At 51.0% G+C, this 26144-nt stretch overlaps 1 protein-coding gene across 1 annotated transcript in view; it reads right to left on the bottom strand.

The window, feature by feature from the left end:
* The window catches only part of KIAA0930 (KIAA0930 ortholog), a 50192-nt gene extending 28110 nt beyond the window's left edge, over nucleotides 1–22082 (bottom strand). Inside the window, exon 1 of the mRNA XM_063075396.1 lies at nucleotides 21970–22082. Coding sequence (XP_062931466.1) covers nucleotides 21970–22033 — 64 coding nt within the window. The 5' untranslated portion in view covers nucleotides 22034–22082. The remainder of the gene's footprint in view (nucleotides 1–21969) is intronic.
* Nucleotides 22083–26144: the final 4062 nt, after the last annotated feature.

Genomic DNA, 26144 nt, shown 5'->3' with positions numbered 1-26144 from the left:
CAAGTGGGGAGAGAGGGCATGCAGCGAGGTGGGCACCAGGCCGGTGCCTTTCACACCCACTGCAGTGCTCTCTGCCTCTGTGGCGCCACAGGTCCTCCGCCCCATTCTGCATGACATCGGATCATGGACACGATAGTACCGCTCAACAGCACAGGTTTAAGGAAGAGCAGTGAGGACAGCTCGCGTGTGCCCCGCACTCTACAGTGCCTCCTCAAATCCTCATGGCAAGTTCACGAGATTAGTTTATAACAACAGTCTTTGTTTTCAAGATAAAAGCAGCCAAAGCTTGGGAATCAGGTGGCTCAGTGGTACATGCGGGGACGGGGACTCAAACCCTGCCCCTCAAACCAGAGTCCATATTCTTTCCAAGGCCCCACAGGCAGCCATGGGCAGGGCCAGGATTCTTCTACTGGCTTTATAAGTGAGGAAACTGAGGGGACCCTCAGGTCACCTGGGAAATCAACCCCACTACACTTTCTGAGCCCCCCAGGAACTGCTCTGTCCCTGCCTTGACACTGTGGGGGGTGGGGCAGGTGCACAAAAGCCATTCTGAGCCCTGAAGTGCCCTCAGGGCTTCCTGTGAGGTCCAGGAAGGACAAGGATGAGACACATCATGAGATGCTGCATGAGCATGGGCTGTGGGCCCCACTTCCCAGCAGAGTGCCAACTTCACATAATTAAAGTCCTTTCCACAGAGGTGATCCATCCAAAGTTTACTGAAAAGGAAGGGAACTTCTTATCTCACTAGGCCTTCACATGAACACAATCACAGTGCGGGGCTGGGGAATCTCTTAGACCAGAGGCAGGAGCAGACTTGACTCACGTTCTCAACCCACTGCCCGCTCACGTGAGCTCCTTAAGTTCTCAGACCTTCAGTTTCCTCATGGGTAAAATCAGGAGAACGGCCACCTCCTGCAGTTATCATGGAAACCAAACGAGCTAACTCGGGGTGCTCAGGAGAGCAACTGACACTTAGGAGACACTCTGTGAAGGACAACTGCTCCTGTTGGTACTACTGATAACCTGGAGTAATTTTCCATTAACTAGACCTTCAGAATAATCATGAATTAATTGGATTTTAGGAGGCATTCTTCGAAACCCACCGCAATCCTTTTCTAGACCATTAAACCACACAGGTTAAGCAAGCCATGGTAAAGCCCTAATAGTTTACAGCCATCAAAAATGATGGTCACGTATTACAACAGAGAAATAAGTCCAAGAGCTACTCTCAGAAAAAAGTACATTGGAACAGTAGGCCAAGAGATGTTTTTAAGATAGCAATTCTGTTTTTGGTGGCTGGCTGGTACAGGGATCCAAACCCCTGACCTTGGTGTTATGACACAACCGAGCTAATCAGCCAACCCCCCGAGACTTGCAAATTCTTTTTAACAAGGAGGCCTAACACTGATCCCAAAGACAACACACGCTTGACGTGCACACACACACACACACACACACACACACACACACACACACACACAAAATTATAGGCTAATCTCACTCATGGATATCAACATGAAAATCTTAAATACAGTACTAAAAAGAATCCAGCAATCCATTAAAAATATATGCTATTGGCCAAGCAGGATTTAATTTAGAATCCAAAGAAGATCCAATATTGGAAAATCTTTTAATATATGCATATCTGTTTATAGCTCAAAAGAGAAATAACACATGATTATCCCCACATACTGAAAGAGAATTCAGTAAAATTCAACACTCATTCTTGATTTTAAAAAGTCTCCATAAAATAGGAATGAAGAGGTACTTCCTCAAATTAGAAAAATTTAGAAGTAAATTAAGTATTATTACAATCCACTATTAGCATTGTTCTAAAGGTACAAGACATTGCAATTAGACAACAAAAAGTATTAAGAACAATAGAAATTGTAAAGGTAACGTAAAATCAATATTACTTATAGATGATATGATATATTCCTGACCTGGAAAATGAAAAAAAAAAATTGAAAAATTAACCAAAACAATAGAAGTCATAAGGCATCTGGGCACAAAACCACCAACACATCCAGAAACCAATAGCTCTGATACAAACCAACACTCATAGTTAGAAGATATAATTGGAGGAAATATTCTGTTCAGAATTTTAAAAATAAACAAACACTTGAACAAAAGAAAAGGTTTACCAAGTTCCTAGTTAAAAATACTCAAGTCATAAAGGGAACAATTCTATCTAATTTGATCTATTAATTTAATATACAGAGAGAATGTTTTTTAAAAAGCCAAACGGGCCAGGAAAACTCAGAAGAGTGATGTAGGAATTCCTATCAGACATCAAAACATACTGTAAAGCTAATTCCTCATGTCACCATCAGCCCAAACTATTCATGACATTTCAGCACTGTAGACATAAAACTCGGGGGGCCTTGGGATGCCCATGCCCTGCCATACAGAAGAGGTCGACTTGTGGGGAGAAAAACGGCCAGAGAGAAGCCCAGCCGGGGGCTAGGAAGAGAGGGCTGGGGCCACTTAGTCCTTAGTGCTGGTCTTCCTGTTCTCAAGGTTTGAGTTTTCCATCCTGCCACAGATTGTTGGCCAATAAATTTCCCTTTTGTCTGAGCTTCTACAGGGTGGCTTCTGTCACTCACAACCAGAACAATCCTAATAAATTCAAGACTCCCCCAACTTTTATAAAAACCAAAAACCTCCCTTGACCCCATGTCACCCTCTTGCTACTGTCTAGTCAGAAGCTGAGCCAGTCTCCAATGGAAACAAACCTCCAGTCCTTGTTTTCTTGGACAGATCTGTTCATTTTTCTACTGCTTTTTCCCCCTGCCTGCAGAACTCTCTGACTGTCTGTATCATTCTGCTGATTCTATCATCAAACACAGCCGGAATCCCCCCACTTCTCACAAACGCTGCTCCCACCCTGGCTGTATGACTGGTCTCCATGCTGCCACCTAACAGGCCCCACTGTGAAAACAAAAATCAGCTCTTGTCACTTCACAGCTCATAATCCTCCAGCCTCTCCCCGGGCTCTTTACTGAAACATCACCTTCTCTAAGAGGCCTTCCCCAACAACTCTATTTAAAATTGCAAACTCCACCCTCAACATTCCCTATGCCACTTAGCCTTTATTTTTGTCCATAGCACTTGTCAGTATCTAACATAATATAAATTTTACTTATTTATTTTGTTAATTTTCAATGTTTCCTCTAGTGCAGGAGTCAGCAAATTTTTATTTTTTTAGCCTTGTAAAGAAATGAAATTTATTTTTTACAGTTTTGGAGTCTGGGAAGACCACAGTCCAGGGGGCGGCAACTGGTGAGGGCCTTCTTGGTGGGAACTCTCTACAGGATCCGTGGCAACCAGGATTTCACATGGAGAGAATGGCAAATGGCATGAGCCTAGAGATGTCACATTTCTTTTTCTTTTTCTTTTTTTTTTTTTTTTTTTTTTTGTCGTTTTTTCGTGACCGGCACTCAGCCAGTGAGTGCACGGGTCATTCCTATATAGGATCCGAACCCGCGGCGGGAGCGTCGCCGCGCTCCCAGCGCAGCACTCTACCGAGTGCGCCACGGGCTCGGCCCATTTTTTTTTTTTTTTTTTTTTTTTTTGCCGGCTGACCGGTACAGGGATCCGAACAACCTGTGACCTTGGGGTTTATAAGACTGCATTCTAACCAACTGATCTAACCAGCCAGCCCAGCAAATTTCTTCTATAAAAGTCCAGATAGAAAATATTTTAGGCTCTGCAGACCATATGGTCCCGTCTCAACTACAAAATCAGCCATAGCAATATGTAAGGAAAGGGCATGGCTATGTTCCAGTAAGAGTTTATTTACAAAAACAGGTGACAGTCTGGATTTGCCTATGGCCATAGTTTGACACACCTCCCTAACAAAGCCAACATGTGTTTTAACAGAGATCCCCTGCTAGAACGTAAGCTCTATGAATATTTTTTTCTCTTTGTTTTGTTCAAAGCTGTATACTTAGTTCCTAAAACAGTGTCTGGCACGTGGAAAACAATAAATATTTGCAAATTGAATAAATTAATGATTTAACTGATTAATGAAAGCAAGGTGGTACTGAGCAGTAGAACAGAATAAAAAGTACAAAAACAGAACTAAAACACACAATATAATTTACTTTGTATAAAGACAGCACTTCACATCACTAGGATGAAGATTAGTCTTCAACAGTTGGTCTTGGGACACGTGGCCAGCTGACAAAAGAGAATAAGGTGGAGTCCCCGCTCAGGCTGAAATAAATCAAAACTTTTAATGTTAAAAGTAAAGCCACAGAACAATGAAATAAACCATGAGAGAATATTTTTATTCCCTAGAGAAGGAAAAGCCTTTCTAAGTATAGGAGCTAGGAAAGAAAAGAATGATAAATCAAACTATATAAAAATTAAAATTTTCTACAGTGAAAAAAACAAAAGACCCCCCCCATACACACACACCCCATAAACAAAGCAAAAAAGAAACGCCACATTGGAAAAATAACTGGAACTCTTAAATAAGGGCTAATTTCCTTAACAAATACTAAGTTTTATACAATGCATAAGAAAATAAAATTGAATGGGAAGTAATGAGAGATACAAATGGCTTTTAAAACACAAAAAGATGCTTAAATTCATACAGTTGGAGAAATGCAAATTAAAACTACGATATTCTACTTTCCACCTATCAGATTTGCAAAGATCAAACATCTGACAACACTCTAGGATGAAGAAGGTGTGGAGTAACGGGGACTTTGTATCCTGCAGCAGGAACACACACTGATAAAATCTCCATGAAGAGACACTGGACAATAAAAATCACAAACAATTTTACCTTGACCCAGCAATTCCACTAATGATCTTCCCACTACGGTCTTACTACCACATGTGTAAAATTATGTAGTTATTATAGCACTGTTTGCGAAATATTGGAATCATCTTGTCAATAGGGAAGTAACCAAATAAGTTCACAGACCAGAATACTATGCAGCTATATAAGAAAGAATTGAAGAGACTATCTGTACCCATGAGGAAAGATCTCTAGAATAAATAAAGTGAGAAAAGTGGGAAGCAGACCAATAGGAGATGTTTTCAATATTAAAGCAAACAGTTTAAGATGATGGATGGGCTGGCAGCTGGAGAGTGCAGAAGAGTTGAGGGGTGGGAGCTGGACTGTTGGGGTTCACCCCTGTCCAGCAGCTCTGGCCCTGTGACAGGGGCAAATCCCAGACCTCCAGAGGTGCCTTTTTCCTGACCTGTAAAATGATGGTAACAATGGCATCTATGTCTCTGGGAAGTTCAGAGCTGAAATCAGTAGACAAGCACGAAGCCCTTGGTACCATTCTGGCAAGGAGTGAACACCCAGTGTTAGCAAGTCTTATCTATGCCATTGCTAGTGTCATCGTGGCTTCTGGAGAGAGAAACGACAGAGGAGAAAGGAGACTTGGCTTTTTCATTTTGAATCTTCTCATACCTTTTGAATTTTGTGCCCTGAGCATGTGTGCCTATTCAAAAACTAACCAAATCCCTGCACTGGCCAGCCACCAAAAAAAACCCAAAAAGTAACCAGAATATTTTAAACAATGCAGTTACTTGGAAAAACGCTTATGAGAGAGAAAAAAAGGCCAGGATACAAAATTATACATAAATACTTAAATGAAGGAATTTTTTTTGTAATGCCCAGTGTCTGGCTAGGCTAAGGCCTGGAATCCTCACAGCGCCAACTGTCTACCTCTTAATCCTGTTGTGACGCCAATTGTAAAGCTACTCGACCACGACTACTCCAGTTGTGCTCTTTTACCTGCTGGTAATCCTGCACCAACTGGGCCAATTGTCAAGCTAAAAATGGGTCTGGAGCCCACAGACCCCTCAAGCCCATTCACAGACTGGGTCACAAACCCTTCACATGCCAGGCTGGGTCACCAGACCCCTTCACACAGGTCTATGAGCTAGGTAACCGACCAAAAGGTCCATGGAGCCGTGGAAGCCCAGGGCTGACGCCCACCCGCCTGCTTCACTGAAACTCCTCTCTTGCTCTCTCTCTCTTGCTCTCTCTCCTCTCTCTCTCTCTCTGCTCTCTCTCCTCTCTCTCTCTCTCTCTCTCTCTCTCTCTCTCTCTCTCTCTCTCTCTCTCTCTCTCTCTCTACCTCTCTCTAGAGAACACAAGCATAGCAACAAAACTAAAAAGATACACTGGTGCGCATGCCACTAACTCCACACACACACGCGCACACACAATTTGCTTACAAAGAATGCTGAACCACACCCAACTGGACCCGAGGGGAGGGCCCTGACCAAACTATTCTATTTTCCCAACACCTAGGAAGACTGAAAGGAAGTATACCAAAATGCCCGTAGTAGTTAGTGTTATGAGTGATGGCATTACATTTTCCTGTTTTTCAAATATTCTGCAGAGTATTTATAAATACACTAAGGGTACCCTGTGTGCCAGGCACTGTGCTAAACACTAAAATGCTCGATCTCACAACAATCCCATGAAGCAGGTTTTATTTCACAAAAGAGGACACTGCAGCACAGAGAGGCTGTCCAGGTGGCACAGCTGGTTCCAGCTGGTACCTGAACCCATTTATCCACGCATCGTTCAGTCTGCAGCGAACATCCACTGATTATTAACAGACTCCGTGCTCAGTGCTCCTGGGCATGGAGCATGGTCCCTCAGGAGCTTGTGGGGGGCAGGACTTATCAATAAGTAACAGACAGCCATAAGACGGTAGGAGGGCAAGGGCCAGGAGGGTGGGCTGTGCTCCTGGCCTAGCCAGCAGAAGCTCCCTGCAGACAGGAATTCCAGCAGGGGCTCGTGTCACTACCAGGTAAGCATGCAAAATGGGGATGGCTTTCAAGGCCCAACTCAGGGAATGCCGTAGGACAAGGACAGAGTGGGAACCAGAACTGGAGGGGACAGGACCTCACAGAGCCTCCTCGCTGGGCCAGGGGTTCTGTGTTTACCCTCAGAGGACTGGGGACCCTGAGAGGTCTGGCGGGAGGGGTTGAGACAGCATCTCTCTGCATGGGGAGAAGGGACAGGAGGAGCCTGTACATGCTGGATGCCCTTCCCGGCTGTCTGGGCCGAGGCCGCGAGAGGCACACTCTGCTGGGCCTGGCCAACTCCCCAAGGTGGGGGGTCAACTGGCCTGTTTGGGAAGAGTCCAAGGCAGCCCTTGGCCCTCTGGAGCTTCCCCACGCAGGCGGCCAGGGCGGGATGAATAGGCTTCTGTGCCCCTCAATAGGCCTTTCATCAACTCGTGCCTCTCTGTGCCCCTCACAGACTGAAAGCCCTCCCTCCCTCGGCACAAAAGACAAAAGCAGCTGTCCAGAGAGGCCCCAGGCTGCCTTGATGAGGCACTTGGAAGGAGAAGAACTGGTCAGTCGGGTCCCCATGTGAGCAATCGCTAAGGGAAGTGTGGAGTTTGGATGATTCCATGAGCCTAAAACCCCTGCCTGCTTCTACAGTTCCTTCACCAGATGAGCCAGTCTCTCCAGACAGTCCCTTGAAGTCAGCCAGGTGGTCCCCCAATGATCCAGCCAGCCTCAGTCCTTCTTCCTGACCAAACGCCCTACACCTCCTTGGCAGGCCACCCCCTCACCCACGGGGCTCTGCCTGGATCACACAACTTCCCTATCAGCTCCCAGGGTCCATTCCCACCACTCCGCCCCACCCTGGGCCTTCCCTGACCAACTGGGGCCCTGCAAGGTGTCCCCCGTGCTACTTGTACCCAGCACCTGATCCCTTCCACTTGTGAGCACCAAGCTGCTTCGCCTCGTTTGATCTTTACAGAGATTCCGTGAGGTGAAAATTACTATCTTCACTTACCTCATGAGGAAACTGAGGCTGCTCAAGGCTTGAGTCACCTGTCTGTGTCACACTGCTAGCATGTGGCATGGCCAGACTACAGCCCAGCTCTGCCTCCAAAGCCAACACTCAGCTCTATGCCACGCTCTTCTTGTCACACTAGTCCCTAATGACCTGTTTGCAAGTGTCCTTCCCCACCAAGACAAGGCACCTTGATGGCAGGTATTCTGGTCCCCAGCCTAGGGCAGGGCCCACAACAGGTAGTCAGTGAACAATGAACAAATAAATATGTGACTATGACAAGCACCGGTAGTCGGTGCACTCCAAGAACACAAAAGCAGCTTCTACACTCACCCCAAAGCCACCATCAGCAGGAACTTTATTCACGATCCCTTCCAAAGACTTGCACAATGTTGTAAAATCCTTCAAGTGTTTTTACAACCCTCAGATCACATCTGTGATCTCCCTAGTAACCCATTTTACAGTTAAAGAAACAGAGGCTCATAAGTCCAGGCAAGTTCATGACAGGAGCTGGGCTTTGCGCCAGGCTCTGCAGGAGCTCCCGGGGCACAAGGAGAAATAAACCCTAACCTTAAGGTCCCTTGCATGGGGTGGGGGCATCCACCTGAGTGGCCTGCTGAATCACAGCTCCCTAAAGCAGCCCTTTTTACTCCCTCCTGAAAAGCCACCCACGTGATCTGTGACCAGCACTACCCCACACCAGCCACTTCACTCCCCACAAACTGTCGGATGGTTTCAGTCTTTCCTGAGCACAATTATCAAGCCAAAACAGTAGCTCCAGATTCAAATTCCCAGCTCCTATGAGTATATCCTCACTGTGGCCCTAACTCACTGCTTTTCTGGCACAGACAAGCTGCGTTCTTTCTCCTGCATAATTTCTCGGGCTTCCACCGACACCCACACAAGGTGCCCCCTCCCAGTCAGGAGCCTGAGCTGGCAACCCCAGCTTCCACACCTCCCGCCCTCACGCTCCTCAACTGCAAGGACTTGAGATCACTTTGGCCGTGCCCTGGCCACTACCCAGTCACTATTCCACTTCCCCCTGCCTCCATCCCAATGTGCCACGTGGCATGGGGCAAGTCACAGATCCTAGAAGCCTCAGCAGCCTGGAAGAGACGCTCAGAGCCCACCCAGTCCGACCAGCTCACTCTATCAGCAGAGAAGCTAAAACCCAGGCAGAGGAACTCCAACCACGTGAGTTCATCCTTCGCTCATTTCTTCACTCCCTGCTCTCCACGCCAGGCTCTGAGCTGGGAGCCAGGCACACAGCTGGACCACTCCACCCAACTGTGTGCTCACGTATTGTTCACCGCTGTGCGCAACACCTGCCTCACTATAGAACTAAGCACTTCCAATGTGCCAAGATACAAAGCCAATTACACACCACATAAAATGAGGATTCAGGGCAATTTCTGGACACTGGGCAGACCCTAATGGACAACTGGGCCCTTCCACTGTTCTACCTGTGTCATCCAGCCTACTCCTTCTGGAGACTAGACAAACCCAAACACCTCCCCACCCCACCTACCCCCAGGTGGCCCCTTCTCTTCCTGGCTCCTCATACCCTGGGGATCTCAGTGCCCTTGCTCAATCCTATGTCCTCTGCTATGCAACTTCTTCCTCAGAGATGCCCACTCCCATGCACGGATCCTCTTTCGTATCCCTTCTTTACTCCCGCTTCTTCTAAGACCTCCCTCATTGTGAAAACCAGGGGGCTGGGTTCTTCCTCATACACCAGACAGTGACAGAGCCACCCAGAAAAAAGAGTGTCAAATGCCTCTCCTTAGAAAAATGGATATGTTTGAGCATGAGAATGGACAGGCCACAACCTCAAGACCAGGAAAATTAGGTCCCAAACCCAATGCTGCTATGGGACCCTGTACCAGCCTCTGAGTCTCACAGGCTCCATCTGACAACAGGGATAATATCCCCATCATCACAGAATGAAATGCAGCTGACACAGTATTGGGCACTCAGTAATAGGGGCTAGTAGTTGCTCTGGCTCCAACCATCCTTGGGAGAGCACTGGCCTCCCTGGACTTCAGGGAAGGCTCCTGGCCGCAGAGCCTTGTTGTCACAGCCTCTAGATAAGGATGACCTCATCCCTGCATCCCATAGCAGCACAGTAGCTCTGCTGGGCTGATTCATCGGGGTTTGCTGCAGGGAGAGGTGACTCCCAGGAACTGAGCAACCCCTAATGAGCAGCTGCTACATGCAGGGTGACTCCCTGGGTCAAGAAGAATCCGGTCCTAGAGCCCCACCTCCCACGCAGGTGGGACACTCTCAGAGACCACCTAAGTCAGCACCAGCTAATGCAGACCAACTGTTAAGTCAGCAGGATAGCCCTGCAGACAGAACTGGGGGGCTTGGTGTGTAGGAAACCCATGAGAAGTCCTAGTTCTTCACAGGGTAGTAGCATGACAGGTTCTTATCTTCACTTGTGGGGCCAGGTGGATATGGGAGTCTTCCCATTTGTCTTTTTTCCTTCATTTCTGTTGTCCCTGAAACAAGCACACACATGGCACAGACCTCCCTCAGCAACTGTCAACAGCGCTTTCACAAGCAGCTTGGTTTAAAGCAGTTGAGTGTGGGCCAGTGAACACATGTTGCAGAACCTCGGGCTGTGAGCAGTGACCCAGGTCAACCTTCCTCTCCTCATTTACATCAGAGGAAACTGAGGGCCAGAGGGGAAGGGCCCTGCCCACAGTCACTCCCACAAGCTCTGCCACCTGTCACAGGTGGCCTTTGTGACACTCTCTGAGACTCTAGGTCTGACCCGCACCCCTCCCCAGGTAGAGACAGAGCAGCCACCAGTCCTACTCTAACAAGAGAAACAGAGGCCCAGAGAGCTGCAGTGATTTCCCTGAAGTGCCACAGCAAATTAATTTTTGAACTTTCTCTGCCCTTTTTCCCCGGTCTGTCTCTGCTCAAGAAGGGCCCTCTGTGAAGAATGCCCACTCAAGGGCCAGCTCCCCAAGAAAAGATCACCCTCTTCACTCAGCAGATACCTCTCCACCAACTCATCCCATCACCCACACGTGCCCCTGTGGCACTTCCCCGTGTCGCACCCACAGGGCTGTGCTCAGGCAGTGATCTACTCTGGGCTGGCACAAGGGATCCAATGCAGCCCTGGAGGAGGTCAGGGGGGTGAGAGAGAGGAGCCACACACAGAGTCACAGGACTGGGGCAGGAATCGGTGCAGGTGCCATCCAGGCAGCAGGCAACTGATCCACCAAGGGATCAGGAAACAGCCACAGAAGGGTCCTTGTGCTGAGATCTGAGAGCTGAGGCTCCCCCAACAGAAGGGGTGAGGAGCGAGCTCCAGGCAGAAGGAACAGCCAAGTGTGGACAGGCCCTGAGAGACCCTCTGCAAAGAGTCACAGGGCTGGGGCTCACGTGGCCAGCAGTGACAGGTCATGAGGGGTCGTGGATCTTCTGCCTTATAGACATCAAGAGGTTTTTAAAGGTGTGAGCAACAGGGTGTGACAGGAGTGGCCACTGTTGGAAGACAGATAGGACCAAGCAGGGGGGATGAGGGATGACAGCTCAGAGACAGCACACAGGACTTGGCCACAGCAGGACAGGAGGTGAGAGAGTGCATCACCTGGTTTGCAGGTTAGGGAATGCAGAGGAGCAGCAGGCATGAGCTGGCAGAGAGTCCTGTCTTGGTCAGGCTGGGCTGGAGGTACCTGGGACACAGGTGGGGGACAGGTGCCCAAGGGGTAGTTGGTGGTAGAGTTCAGGACACACTACCCCAAAATATGGCACCCTGCTTGGCATTTGAGAAAACTTCAGAAGCAGGAAGGTCACTCTCACCTTCCCCCACCCTTCTCCCCTCATAAAACCTAGGGAGGATTTTCTGACCTTCCCCCCTCTGCCCAGGGGAAAGGAACATCCTTATCTCTGAAGACACAGGGACACAGAAGAATCTAACAAACAGGCCTCACTAAGTTCCCACCGGTTTATTATCATTAGATCGTCCTTTTTATCCAGTTACACTTCTCCACACCTATCCACTTCTACACCAAACCGAGCATAAAACATACACGGGCCTACCCTGAATCTTTGGGTCTTCATTCCTTTCTGAAGGCTCCCATGTCACATAAAACTTATGCTTAATAAATTGATATGCTTTTCTCTTGTTGACCTGCCTTTTATTATATGGACCTCAGCCATGATAAATAAAATTACAGGAGGCCATTGTTTTAGACTAAGTTCCTGCACAAGGCCCCAAAAGACCAGACTAAAAATCAAAATGGAGTCACGCCTGCCAAGTTCCTTGTCACCAAATCCAAACTAAGTTGTGGTCTGACCTTCCAGGAAATCAGGAGAGGGAGGCAGCCAGTTTCCCAAACAGGCCAGTTTAAATCTTCAATAGGCACGATAACGAAGCTTCCTCTGCTTCAATCCTTAACAAAAGAGATGAGCCTGACCTGACGCTAACTCGTCAGTTGTTTTTCTACTGTTCTGTCTCTCCATCCCCACCTTACAAGGAAAGTAACTTTGAAATGTCCAATCTGCTTTTTGTTCTTTGTTTCTGCTTTCTTCAGCCTTTTCTGTCTATAAAACCAACCTCCTTTGCTTGGCTCATTTGGAACACTTCTTCTAATTCTATGGAATGACATGCTGCCCATGAATTGCAATAAAACCAATTGAGATCTTTAAATTTGTTGTAATTTTGTCCTTTGACAAACCAGAGATGGGAAGAAAATATATTTTTCATCCCTCCACTGGCAGTGGGGGCTGGAAATCCAGAGAGTGTGTGGGCTGGTCGCAGTGCTGGGTGTGGACAGGACACGGGGGCAGGGGACAGAAGCCTCAGGCAGGAATGATCACCCCCTGCTGGGTTGCCACCACCCCCTCTCATGAGCTACAAGCTCAGGGAGGCAGGGCCAACCCAAATTCGGCTCTGCACCTCAACAACTCAGAGCCACACGAATGCAGCAACAGTGACTACCAGTACATAAAAACATACAGTAAGACGGGGCAGAAACTGCAAAAGAGGTGAGAAACTCATAGGCAACAGGGTCTGTGTGGCTGTTGCTGCTGTGCAGGTGCCCATGAAGCAGTGTTTTAGAAAGAACTAGAAGGCAGAAGCCCAGCCCAGGGGAGCCTGTTCCTCTGAACCCACCGTGTACAGGACAGCACCCTGCCGCGCTCCATTCCACATGGCTCTGCTGTGAGAACAGTTGGGGGGGGGGGGCGCCAGCACCTGGTAAAGCTGTGTGCTTTCCTAATTAGACAGGTAATGCGTGCTGTTCGTGGAAGTGGTTTCATATTCTGCGTTCCTCCCTTTCTGTCAGGAGTATTGTCCCAAGTGTGAAAAGCATTTTCCAAGATTCAAAGTATCATTTCATTTGCATTCCAAATGCAAAGTATTCTTACATTAAAGAGAAACAGAAATAGCACTGCCTCCTACAAAACAAAAAAATAAAAATTAAATCCCCCTCCTTTCCACTTTGCCAACAGACTTTTCTTTAGTATACAGTGGTCATTCAAGGGTGGCAAAAAAATATTCTTTTAAAACTCAAGCAAGTTGGGCTGGCCTGTGGCTCACTCAGGAGAGTGTGGTGCTGATAACACCAAGGCCGCGGGTTCGGATCCTATATAGGGATGGCCGGTTACCTCACTGGCTGAGCATGGTGCTGACAACACCAAGCCAAGGGTTGAGATCCCCTTACCGGTCATCTTTTAAAAAAAAACAAAAAAACAAAAAAACTCAAGCAAGTTGGGTGTTTGTCTTGTATGCTGTCAGATAAAAGACTTCCTTTTTTAAAATGAGGGGGTCCCTCTGAAAGTGAGCTGATATCTCCCCATCCAAGCCTGGACTATGCAAAGGGTCTTCCTCCATCTTGGTGGCCCCCACCAGAGAGCCCAAATGAGCCCCAGGTCCTCTGATCCAATGTCTGCAGGTCTTGAGGACAGGAGGTCGGACACGCCCTCTGCCAGCAGCATCCCAGTTCCCCTCCACCACCAAATGGCCCTGAAAGGGATGTCCTTGAGCTTCTCACCCCTCCACACACCCAGCCCTGTTGTTGCGCACGTGAAATAAGGAAACCGATTGCCAGTAGCAGGCTCAATCTCCTCACCCGTACCATGGGGCTACAGGTGGGGATGGTCAAGACCAGGCATTCCAGCTCTTGTGATACATCTGAGATCGTCAGGCTCTCCTCCGAACCCCGCCACCTGTCTGTACCAGGGACAGGGCTAGGCTGGTTAAATTCTGTGATCATTCCTGCTCCATCCCAGCTCCCCCAGGACCGGCTGTGACCCAGAGGACATTCTGCCACCTGAGCCAACACCAGGAGACTGGGAGCAGGTTGCCTGTTCCCCACTCCGGCCCTGGGAGGGGTGAGTTCAGAGTCAGGGGAATGTCTGTCCTTTAGAATAAAGGCAAAAAGGGACAGGGTCCTGGGCAGGCTGGCCCACCACCTTCCCACATGGGGGCTGAGCTGGTGAGTACTTGATCTCAACCTCAGCCTCCATGACATGCAGAGATCTGCTTTGACTCGGGTGCGCAGATACCTCTGGGAGGTAGGGAAGGGCCTCACCTCTGTGGAGCCTTGACTTTCCCACCCACCTCTGGCTGGAATGCTAATGTTGACGACTCTAAGGTCCGTGCTGTTGGGATTCAACCAGCCGGCCCAGGCAGGTCCAAGAATGGGCAGCTGGGAGGAGGCCAGGTCACTCATGGCAGGAAGATGGAGGGCAGGCAACTGCACAGGTGAGGCCATCACAGCAGCCCCTCCCCCCTGTGTGCCTCGGTGGCCCCCCTATGAAATGCAGGAAGAGCAGTAACTGGACAAGTCAGGGGCACCGATGCTGGCTGCCTCACCCAATCATGCAAGGAGCATGCTAGCACCACAGACTCCCTGGCACCGCCACGAGGATTTCAACTCAGATCCCCAAGTGGGGAGAAGCAAGAATTTTGCTTTTAAAGTTCCCAGTGGTTCTGCATGAAGGTGATCTGACACAGCAGCGGGGAGGGGTGCAGGAGTGGAGCACAGTGTGGTGCAAAGTGGTGAGACTGAGGCAGGCAGGGCAGTCCAGGAAGCTGGGGCCGAGGTTCCAAAGTGAAAGTGTAAGTACAGCTGCTGGGCCAAGAACAGTGACAGCCCTTGACCCACAACACAAGCCATGCACCTAACAGCTCACAAGTCCCTCCCCATACACATGGCACAGAAGCTGGTAGGACAGGGTGGGGAAGGACACTCTGACCTAGGGAGTGATGAGTACAAAGGCCCAGAGGCAGGAAATCACCTGGGATGTTTGGGGAAATCACATCTTGTCAGAACATGCCTGAAGAGTCTTTCAAAGTCAGGCAGAGGGGCACCTGCAGTGGCCTCTAAGTCACCAGGGGACCTGGGAGCTGCTCTCCAGGGGGCTGCGAGGGCGAGCCGCCTTGCCTTACAGTCGGTTCGCTGGACCCAACCCAGCCCCTCAGGGACGGGACAAGAGGAGCACCACCCCTCTGGAAGGATTTGAGTGTTGGGCAGTGAATTCTGCCCTCTTAGGAAGCTGAATGCACCCAGACCCACAATGAGGGAGAAAATCACAGAAGTTCTACTCAACTCTCTGAAAAATATGGGATAACAATTCCTACCTCGCTGGGGGTATGAGAATTAGATGCGGTATTGTCTACAAAGCCGTTGGCTTAGCTGCCACTCACTGCATGGGTGAGAGGCGCGCTCCCAAAGCCCAGAAAAGTGGGGCAGAGACTGAACCCAAGGGCTGCTGTCACCACAACCAGTGTGTTCTCCCCTACCCCACAAACACCTTGGCGGGAAGAGCCAGGACTGGGGCTTGCCACTGCACCCAGAAGGCCACGTGTCTCTTTTGTCTCCAAGGTCCAGGCAGGCTGGAGCAGCCTGGAGTGAGGAATGGAAGGGAGCAGCAGCAGCGCTGGCGTCAGGGCGTGCAGGTGCACTCAGAGACTTCAGCTCCCAGGCTTCGCTATCTTTGGCTGAACACCGGGGCCTCTGCCTCCCTCCCTCCCTCGCAAGGCAAGGCTGATACTCCAGGAAGAGATCTCACCAGTGAGAAGACAGGATTGGAGATCACAGACTAGCAGGGCACCTGGCCCAAAGCTTCATCTGATGCTGGGTCCTTTCTAAGCTCCTTGCATAACCTTGTGCTGGGAAGCTCATCACGACCGTCTGCAGCTCACCACCTTTTCTGTTCTGTACCAACTGTTTAAAAAGTTTCTCTTTAAGTCTGATAAACACCTGTCCACCTATGTTCCTAGCTCTGCCTCTGAGGGTCAAACAGCAGTGCCTAAGAAATAGCTTCCCCGGTTGCTAGCGTAAAGAAATAGTCCAAATACGGAAGCCTTTTCACATATAAAGAGTTTTGTTGCAAGATCTAAACAGTGAAAAACTGGATCCAAGCTAAGTTTCCAACAAGCTGAGACCAATTAAGTAAATTATGGCATATCCACTCAACAATCACGTAGTCATTTAAATAATGTTTAGAGTTTGAACAACATGGAAAATGTTTTAGGAATTTTAAGTGAAAAAGCATGAGTAAGAAATTTTAAAAGGCTTTGAAAAGATTGGAGGGCGAGACTTTGCAAAGTTGAGTGTGTCTCGGGACAATTGGAACTGTGAGTAACTTTTTTCCTCTTCTATTTTCCAGTTTCTATAATGTGCATGTAACATTTTTTTAATTGGAAAAACATTTGTGTGGGGATCTTCTCTTCAGCGGCTGTGTGAGTTAGCCCGGCTCAGTGAAGCAGACTTAAGGATGGTGAGGGGATGGCCCAATGGTCAGACCCCTCTTCAGAAGGCTGAAAGCCAGTGGGGAATGACTGGCCTGAGGCTGCAGAGCAGGGCAGCACAGCATCCTCACCCAGGCCGGGTGGCACCAACACAGCTGACTGCAGAGACATCTCTGCGGCCGTGGGCCTTGGCCTCTTTGCAGTGTGAGGCCCAATGTCCTCAGCTTCCCCTGAAAGGACATAGAGTCGCTTCCTCAGGAAAGAGCCTCCCGGGCTGCTCCAGCCCCAGGAACGGGTAGAAGCCAGAACCCACAGGCCTTAAAATAGGGACAGGAACCGAAAGAGGCCCTGCTACCATTCCAAATGGCCACACTTCCTCCCCACTGCACTGGCCACAACCAGCTCTGACTGCCTTACGGTTGGGGAGCCACTAGGGGTCCAGAGAACCCAGGGAGACTGTCTCCACTGCCTGCAAGGCAGTCTGAACTTCAGGGCACAAACACAACAGTAATTCTATGTGCAGGTGCTGGGCCTGAGGTTTGTACCCTGGACATTAATAGCAGCAGAAGCAGCATGGACTGAGCCCAAGTCTGTGCCCAGGTCTGTGGTGAGCTGTAACTGCTGCGTCTCATTTACTACCTGTCACTTCTCTCATGCAATCCCTATGTTCTAAAGAGTTTGCTGTTTCCATTTTAAAGACGAGGACATGGAGGCCCAAAGCTGGAGTGCTCAGCCAGAGCTCCACAGTCCTCCTTTCCAGCTAAATCCCCACCCTGCCACTTATGGCAGCTACACTGTGCCTAGCAAAATGGCAGGGGGCCCGCCAAAGGTGCAGTGTGTTCTTCCCAATTCATGGGGTGGTCTCAGGGCCTAGCACAGCATGGGTGTTCAGCACAGAGGAAAGGCTCGCTGGAAGCCAGTCTCTCCCTCATTCCTCTGGCCCAATCCATGAACCGTCTCCAGGGTTTTGTATCTGGTGGGCTTCAGCTGGAATCCCAGCTCTGCCACCTCTGGGACACAGGACCTTGGATAAGTCACTCTCCTCGGGGAAGCTCAGCTTTCTCACCTGCAAAACGGGGTAATGACAGAACCTACCTCTATGGAAGCAGGACTAAAGTAAATGCTGCAGGTTCAGGGCAGCTGGCCCATGGCAGACATGCAGAGTCCTCTGTACTAATGGCCCCTCCAGTGCAGGCTGTCCCCCAGGCCACACTGCAAAGCTCCCTGAATCTAGGCCCAGGGAGTGAGCCTCTGCAACTCGATCCAGGCCAGTCCCGCCCAGCCTCAGCCCTGCTCAAAGGCCACACACTCCACAAACTCCTCCCTTAGGCAGCATCAGCGGCTTCCTTCTCTGCAGCCTGTCGTTGACTACTCACTGGGGCCCTTCCTCAATCCACCTTGGCCAGGCAGTTATGCAATTTGAGATGGCCAAGCTAACAGCACCCTGAGGACAGGTGTGGGTGGGCCTCATCTCTGTGCAGAGCCCAGCAGTTAAGAACTTGGGCTCAGACAGATTCAGCCACTTTCTAGCCGAGGCTGGGGGCACATTACTTCCCGTCCAAACCAGTGTTCCCTCGTCAGGACAAAAAGAATATAACAATATCTGTTTCATAGGGTAATTTCGAGGATAAAAGGGAAGAATGAATGTAAAACACTCCTTTTGCCCTGCAGCACTCCAGATAAAGGGAGAATCCTTCACGCCACTTAAAAGGGGGTTGGCCCAAAATGCTCAGCATGAAAGGCTCCAAAAATGACCCAGCCAGGTCAGGACCCAAAGCAGCAAGACACAGGTCCCACCTCACTGCACCTCTCGGGACTCACACCAGCTCCCAGGGCCAGGTCTTGTCCATGTTGCTTGACCAGCCATCACAGGCATGTTGCTCCTGTTGAAAGGGGCCTGCAAACACAGCCTGCTCCGGCTAATGTCCAGGGCCCAGGAGCAGGCCCAGAGATGTGAGGCTGGCTGATTAGCTAACTTGGGAGAGTATGGTGCTGAAAACACCAAGGTCATGGGTTCAGACCCCTGTGCTGGCCAGCCACCATTATAACAAACAAACAAACAAAGCAAGAAAAGGCCCAGCAATGAGAAGAAGTGGCAGGTTTTTCCACCTTCAGCCCAGCTGCCTGCATTGCACATCTGGGCATTGAACCACAAGGTTCTTCCCAGCTCAGAGATTCTGCAGTCCCACAGAAGCTACCTCAGCCAGCCACTGTTTCTCATCTGTTACCTAGAACCACAAGCAACACCAAAATCCTACTGGGGCGGCCATAGCCCTGGCTGCTTCCAGCAGGGTTTTTACTTCAGCTAACAGTCACCTGTACACCTGGCTTCTCTCCCCCATCAGCTGTGTCCTCCCACAAGGCAGGGACCAGGCCCAATCCCCCCAACCCTGGACACAGAGCAAGTGCTCAAAAAATGCTTCTACTGCAGAGGCCACTTCAGACGAGATTCAAAAGTCAGCTTTGAGGGCCGTCCAGTGGCTCACTTGGGAGAGTGTGGTGCTGATAACACCAAGTCAACGGGTCTGGATCCGTATATAGGGATGGCCAGTTAGCTCATTTGGGAGAGCATGGTGCTGACAACACCAAGTCAAGGGTCAAGATCCCCTTACTGGTCACCTTAAAAAAAAAAAAAAAAGTCAGGTTTGGATCTACAAGGTGCCTTTCATCATGAGAGCCAAGCAATGATCCCTGCGTGGAGAGAGCCAGTAGCTCTGTCCCATCTCATGGACAGACACTGACTCAAAGATGACAACAGCTTGTCCCAAGTCAAGCATCTCTTCCTGAGGCTCCCTTGACACCTTCAAAACAACCTCAGAGGACACGGCACAGTTTTGAGTAACCTAAGCTTTAATTATATAACAACAAAAATCTGGGGGATTTAAATTCATTCATAAATCTAACAGGTTGCCACAGCTGTAAAGTGGAGATCATAAAACATAATCCTGACCCCACCGGCTGAGATGGTTGAATGAATCAATGGATGGAAAAGTGCTGTGGGACTGGTATTCTAGGTTCATACGTTCTGGGTGCTTGGGCCAACCATCGGGTCCTAACTCTACTTGGCATTAATTTCCGATTAAGTTCGCCCCTCTCTGAACATCAAATATCTCACCTGAAAAATGAAAGATATGGGCAATGTTAACCCTCCTAAGAAATTAAGTCTAATCTCTTTGGCCATCCACACACTTCCTGTTCAGAGATTAATTCTTGCATTCCTTTGCTAAATGTTTATCGGGCACCTGCCCTGTGCTAGGCACTGAGAAGACAGACTAGGCTATTCCCTCAAGGGGCTCACTCATTAACTGGAGAGACAGCCACACAGATCATCACAATGCCACAATCGTCCTGATCATCCTAACAGACGTGTAACCCGCTACAAGGAAAAGACGGGCAGATGGACAGGCTGTCTGCCTGAGAGTTGAGGAAAGCTTCCCGGGGAGGCAGCACTGGAGCTGAGACTTGAAGATTTGCAGGTGCTTCCAGGGCAAATGAGCAGGGGCACCCTCCGGGCAGAGAAAACAGCACACATAAGAGCACAGAGTTTCAAAGCACCATAGGGACTGAGTTCAGGATGGGGGAAGAAGTGGAGACAAGTCCCCTTGCCTGTGAGGGAGGACTGGAGGCCAGGAGAGGATACAACAAGGCACATAACAGGGTCCTAGGCACAGCAAGGCCTTGCTGGGGATATTTGGAAGTATGGGAGGGGCCAGGGGCAATCCCAGCTGTATTACTTCCTCAATGGCTGTCCCAGGGCAAGTCTCTTGTCTCTGTAACCCTCAGGCACCTCATCAGTGATATTGAGATAATAGTCCTACCAGGCAATGTCAGTAGTACTGTGTCAGGATTAAATTGACAGCGCATGCATACAGCACCTGGCACAGTGAAGTGCTTAGTAAATGAGGTGCTATTACTATTGTTCTTAGGGGACGACCCTGTGGGCCCCTTGGGGGCAGGGGCTATCTAACAGGGGAGAGAAGATGCTCACAGGTAAAGGCTGTCAGAGGTTGGAGGACAGTAGGAATGTGTGAACAGAGTTGGGAGGGGCTGCTTGGAGCTGCTGAGCAAACTGGGTTGAGGGGCCTGCAGCAAATGGTCCCTCAGACCCGTCCAGTTCAGACATTCTGTGCCAGGTGACAGGTGGGTCTGCCAGGCTAGTACACAATAGGTGCTCAATGAATGTTTGCTGAATGAATTAATGAGGATCTTCCAATTTCTGCCCAAAACTAAATCTTGACACCTTTTCAGAAAAGAAACCACTGAAATCTATGTTCTTGTTCATCCCCACTTCATAAGCACACCCCTGCCCCCTGCCCATGAGGAAAGCTTTGTTCCCAGGTAGGCAGGGCTGGGACCTGCTCACTGAGAAGTGTCTTGTGGTAAGCCTCTTACAAAAAGGACTCAAATTCATTTTCTCTCCTCACTCCAGCCGCCGGGGCGTGGCCGGGTAAGTAGGGTCCAGAACGCCTGGAGCTGCCATGTTCCTGCTGCTGCCTGGGCCTCAGTTTCCCCACTGATGAATGAAGGGGGTACTGGTAGAATCTGGAAGGCTGACATATCCTACTCAGCAATGCTGTCACCCCCTCAGAAATCCCCAGCCCAGACTGGCGGTGGGTGTGGGGGTGAGGGGTGGCTGACAATGTGATATGAAGTCATTCCTGCGTAGACAAGGGAGGGGTCTTCACGGAGACTACAGGAGAGCAAGAAAGGGGCTCCTCCCCAGCTTGGGTCTGGGCATGATCCATCAGTAATGGATTACCTCACACCCAGCCAAGCAGGGAGACCCCACCCACACCTGCAGTCCCAAGCCCTTTCAAACAATAAGAGGTACCCCACCCCACCCAGCACATCTAGGACTTGGGGCCTCCTTAGCCCAGAATCACACCCCGAAAAGCAGCAGGCCCTACTCCCTCTGCCAGACGGCTGGGTTCAGGGGGCCACGACCCAACAGGTCTCTGGTTAGAGCTAAGGAATGAGAGGAACAGGCGGGTGCAGAGAGACAAAGGCTTCAGGAAGCCGGAGATGTGGCCCTCCGTGTGAGCTGGGGACGGTGGCCAGGGCATGATCGGAGAGGTCCGCGCCGGAGCCCTCAGGGGACTGTCCCTGTGGTGCTAGGCTAGGGGTCGCCCCAAATCCCACGCCTACACTCCCTGCAGAGCTCTGAGGCCCCGGGAGGGCTTCCTCGAGATGGAAGGGGACTTGCAGAGCCACGGAGATTGGACAAACGCACACACCAAATGAACCGGGAAACAGAAAGAGACACACACAAGGGTGCGGGGCGCTCGTGGGACCAAAAACAGAGACGGAGGCACAGGAACACACGAAAGTCCTGGACGCGGAGACCTGGGGGAGCATGGAGGAGGACCCGTAGACACACGCGGGGGAGGACACGCAGAGACGCGCGACGCCCCGCACACCTGCGACGCCCGCCCGGCCTCGCCCCCGGCCGGGTCGCACTCACCGAGGCCGCAGACCTCGCGGCGCAGGCTGACGCGGCCGCGCTCCTCGGCTATGGCGCGCAGCATGTGCTGCAGCGAGCGCTCCTCGGCCTCGGCGCCGCCCGCAGGCTCGGCAGAGGAGGCGGCGGCGGCGGCGGCGGCGGCGGCGGGGAGGGCGGGCGGCCCGGCCCGGAGCCCCGCGGGCGCGGACGCCGAGGCGCAGGCCCGGCCCGGCGGCCGCGCGGAGGCCATGCCGGGCCCCGGCTCATCGCCCGCGCCGCGCCCGCGGGGGACCCCGGCGCGTCCCGCCGCCCCCGCCCCGGCGCCGCCCGCCGCGAGCACCAGTGAAGCCACAGTCCGCCTTTGTGCGCGTCGCCGTCGCCGTCCCCGCCGCCCGCTGAGCCCAGCTGAGGCGAGCGTACCTCTGCGTCGCGGCCGCCCGCGCGCCCCCAGACACCGCCCGCCCCCGGCTCCGCCCCCTGGCCCGCCCCCGGCCTTCCAGGCCCCGCCCCCGAGCCCCGGGCCCCGCCTCTGGCCAGCCAGGCCCCGCCCCCGGCTCCTCAGGCCCCTCCTTTGGCCGCCAGGCCCCGCCCCAGACCCCGGCTTCCTAGGCCGCGAGGCCGCGCGGCCTGGCCCCGCCCACACGCCTCCGCCGGCCGCCGGCGCTCACCGCCCTCTTCCTCAAAGCGCTCGCGGGATCGCGCCTCCGAGCCCCTCCCACCGCCTCTTCCTGGCCCCTCCCACCCCACTGCCTATGCCCCGCGCGACGTTGGCTTTGTCACCGCCCTGAGTGTTGTTACCCACACTCCCTCCTCCCCCCTGTCGCCTTGGACGATTTCTTCTGGGAACTTCCTCCGCAGAACCGGCAAGAAGTCACCTCCCCCGAAAAAGATGTCTCTTGGGGGACACGGAAGTGGCCAAGTCCTTCCTGCCCCCCACTGACTCCTCTGCACCTGGCACAGCGCGCGGTGTGGAGCCTCAGTGTCCTCAGCTGAACGCCGGAGACCCTCTCCCTGTCCTGACGCCCCGAGGGTTGATTAGGCAGGAGGGGTCAAGAAGTAGGGGTGGCATGAGGTCAGCGGGGCGTGTGACTCTGAGGAAGGCCGGACCGGCTGGATATCCGCCCTGCGCTGGCCTCTGCCGAGAAAGGAAGACGCAGCGGGAAGCAGCCAGAGGTCCTCCCCAGACCTCACCCTGGTGACCCATTTCCAAGGGCGGGGAGATGGAGAGACCAGTGCTGCGGGTCTCCAGCGTCACCCTCTGCAGCCACAGTGGTCTGTGCGCAGATCCTTGGACCCAGGAAGGTCGGGCCCTGCCTCCAGGCTCACGCCCCTCCCCCTGTCTGGAGTACTCTCCTCCCCCCATCCTTGCGTAGCCTGCTTCCTCATTTCCTTTGGGTGCCTGGTGTCACCTCCTCCAAGAACCTTCCCTGCCCCCCTTACCTAAAACCTCACCTTCCCTCCCTCTCTATCTCCTTACCCTGCTTGATTTTTCTTCTCAGCACAAGGCTTTTCTCCTCCGACATGACATTATGTAGCTGTGTGTTCTGGGTATTGTCTGCCTCCCCCCTGAGGAGGGGGTCTGTCTTCTGCACCGCTGCTCCCAGTGCCTAGAACGTAGCATGGCACATAGTACACACCTGCTGTGGAATGAATTGTGTTCCCTCGAAATTCATATGTTGAGGTCCTAACCCCCAGTGTGACTGTATTTGGAGAGAGGACCTATAAGGACGTAGTTAAGGTAAAATGAGGCCATAAAGGTGGGGCCCTTGTCTGATAGGGCTGGTGTCCTTAAAAGAAGAGGAAGAGACAGCAGAGCACTCCCTCTCTTTCTCTCTCTCACCCACCATGTGATGGCAGCAAGAAGGCTGCCACCTGCCAGCCAGGAAGAGAGCCCTCACAGGGAACCAAATTGGCCAGCACCTTGATCTTGGACTTCCCAACCTCCAGAACTGTGAGAAAATCGTGTATTAAAGCCACCAGGTCAGTGGGATTTTGTTATGGCAGCCTGAACTGACTGTTGATTGTCTGACTTCCACACTGAGGAGGGGGGTCTGTCTTTGTCTTTTGTGCAGCTGTGTTCCCAGTGCCTAGAACATTGCCTGGACATGGTGGACATCATTAAGTAAATGCGGGCTGAACGAATGAATGAGGGGCCTGATAGGGATGCAGGAAATCTTGGGAGGTGCGGTAGTAAGGAGGCCTTGGACCATGGGGAATGGCCCTGGAGGACAAAATGGGTGATGTGGATCCTGCTTGAGGCCTCACCCCTACTTTTGTGCCTCTAGCCCACAAGCTCCTCAGGGCAGGGCCCATGTCTGACTCCCTCTGTGTCCCCAGTTCCAGACACAGGAGGGGCTCTGTAAAAGGATGTGCAGCGAGGAAATTAATGAAGTGAAGGGTTGGCCTTGGGTGTGTTTCTCTTCTCCTCTGGGCCTGCATCCCCATCTGTAAGATGAGGACACTGACATGAGGGCCCATTTGAGGGGCATGAGTCTGGAGAGCTGTGGTTTGTGCTGGTGGGAATGAGAAATGGGAATGGTGGAGCAGACAGCAGGAGCAAGTGCTCGGAGGCTGGCAGGTCCAATGATCATGTCCCTCTTTGTCCCCCCCAAACTCCACAGCATCCCTTGCCTGTTCCCACTGCCATGCCTTTGCCCATGCTGTTCCCCTCGCTCCAATACTGTGATCACCTTTGGGGCTCACTTTCCCTGGAGAGGCTTCCTGCTAGGCTTGGCCAATGCACTGTGTTCTTATTTGGTTCACAAACCCCCTTTTCCTACCCCACCCCCCACACACAGTTGCCTCCATAGATTCTGTGCCATAGGACCAGCCCTGAATCAATTCATCCCATTTCCCCTGGCATCCAGCCCAGGACAGGTGCCAGATAACACTTGCTGAATGAACAAATAAACATCACTTGAGCTCTCTCTTTTTATTTTAATAACACTCTATGTATCGTCCACACAGGGAATTTTCTAATGTCGACAAAAGTTAAATCCTACTTTGGACTGGAAGAGGCATGAGCAGGACTTCCAGGACTACAGGGCATGTTTTGTTTCTTGAGCGTGGTCAATTTACGAGAGTTACTCAAGCTGTAACTTTGTAATTTATGTATTTTTCCATATAGAAATGTCCAGGATATAAAACAGAATTAAAAATAAGGTTTAAAATCCTTAAAACAATTTTGGTTCAGCCACATTTCCTGTGACAATGAAAATGTTCTTTTCTGCAAAAGACGTGAAATGCACTTTTAGAGAGACCACTGAGAAAAAAAGATGGCCCCAAAGATGTCCACACCCTAATTCCTGGAACCTGTGAATATGTTACATTACCTGGCAAAATGGACTTTGCACCTGTGATTAAGGGTTTGGATTTTGAGATGATGAGATTTTCCTGGATTATCCCCATGGGCCCAATCTAATCACATAAATTCTTAAAATCAGAGCACATTCTCTGGCTGTGGACAGAAAGAGATGTGACAACAGAATGATCAGATAAATGCAGTATTGCTGGCGCTGAAGATGGAGGAAGGGGCCACAAGTCAATGCAGGCTGCATCTACAAACTGGAAAAGGCAAGGAAATGAATTCTCCCACAGACCCACTTGAAAGGAACACAGCCCTCCCTGCCTGCACCTTGATTTTAGCCCAGTGGAACCCCAGTTGGACTTCTAACCTGTAGAACTGCCGGCAAGATAATAAATTTCTGTTGCTTTAAGGCACTAATTTTGTGTTAACTTGTTATAGCAGCAATACCAATACAATGAGCAATCCTAAGAGGAAGGGAATCAGCTAACTCTTAATTCAAGCACTTCTTTTCCTGAGGTTTGTTTTGCAAACAACACTGGAACAACAATAAAGCAGAGTTGAGCAGAAAGAAAAATCAGCCACATTCCAATTGCTTTACTAGGTCAGATGCTTCATTTTTTGGCGTTCCTGCCTAGGACTTGCCCGAATGCCCTTCTTATATACCATTGCGACAATGCTGTCAGTTCACAGTTTTATCTCTAAACGTCTGGGGCTGATCTTACTCAAAGAGCCATTCAGTGTTACGAACACTCACACAGAGCTCCTCTCCCATTTTTTAAGCGGCTGACAAGCCCAGACACTTGTTAGAGAAGACACCAACTCTCTTCTCCAGGACTCGGTTTACTGTCTGTGTGATGAGGCATGGGACTGGATGATCTCTGAGATCACT

Source organism: Cynocephalus volans, chromosome 12, assembly GCF_027409185.1.
Source record: "Cynocephalus volans isolate mCynVol1 chromosome 12, mCynVol1.pri, whole genome shotgun sequence".
NCBI classification, from domain to species: Eukaryota; Metazoa; Chordata; class Mammalia; order Dermoptera; family Cynocephalidae; genus Cynocephalus; species Cynocephalus volans.
Note: the sequence above shows the minus strand (reverse complement) of the source record. Positions and strands in the feature narration are given on the sequence as shown.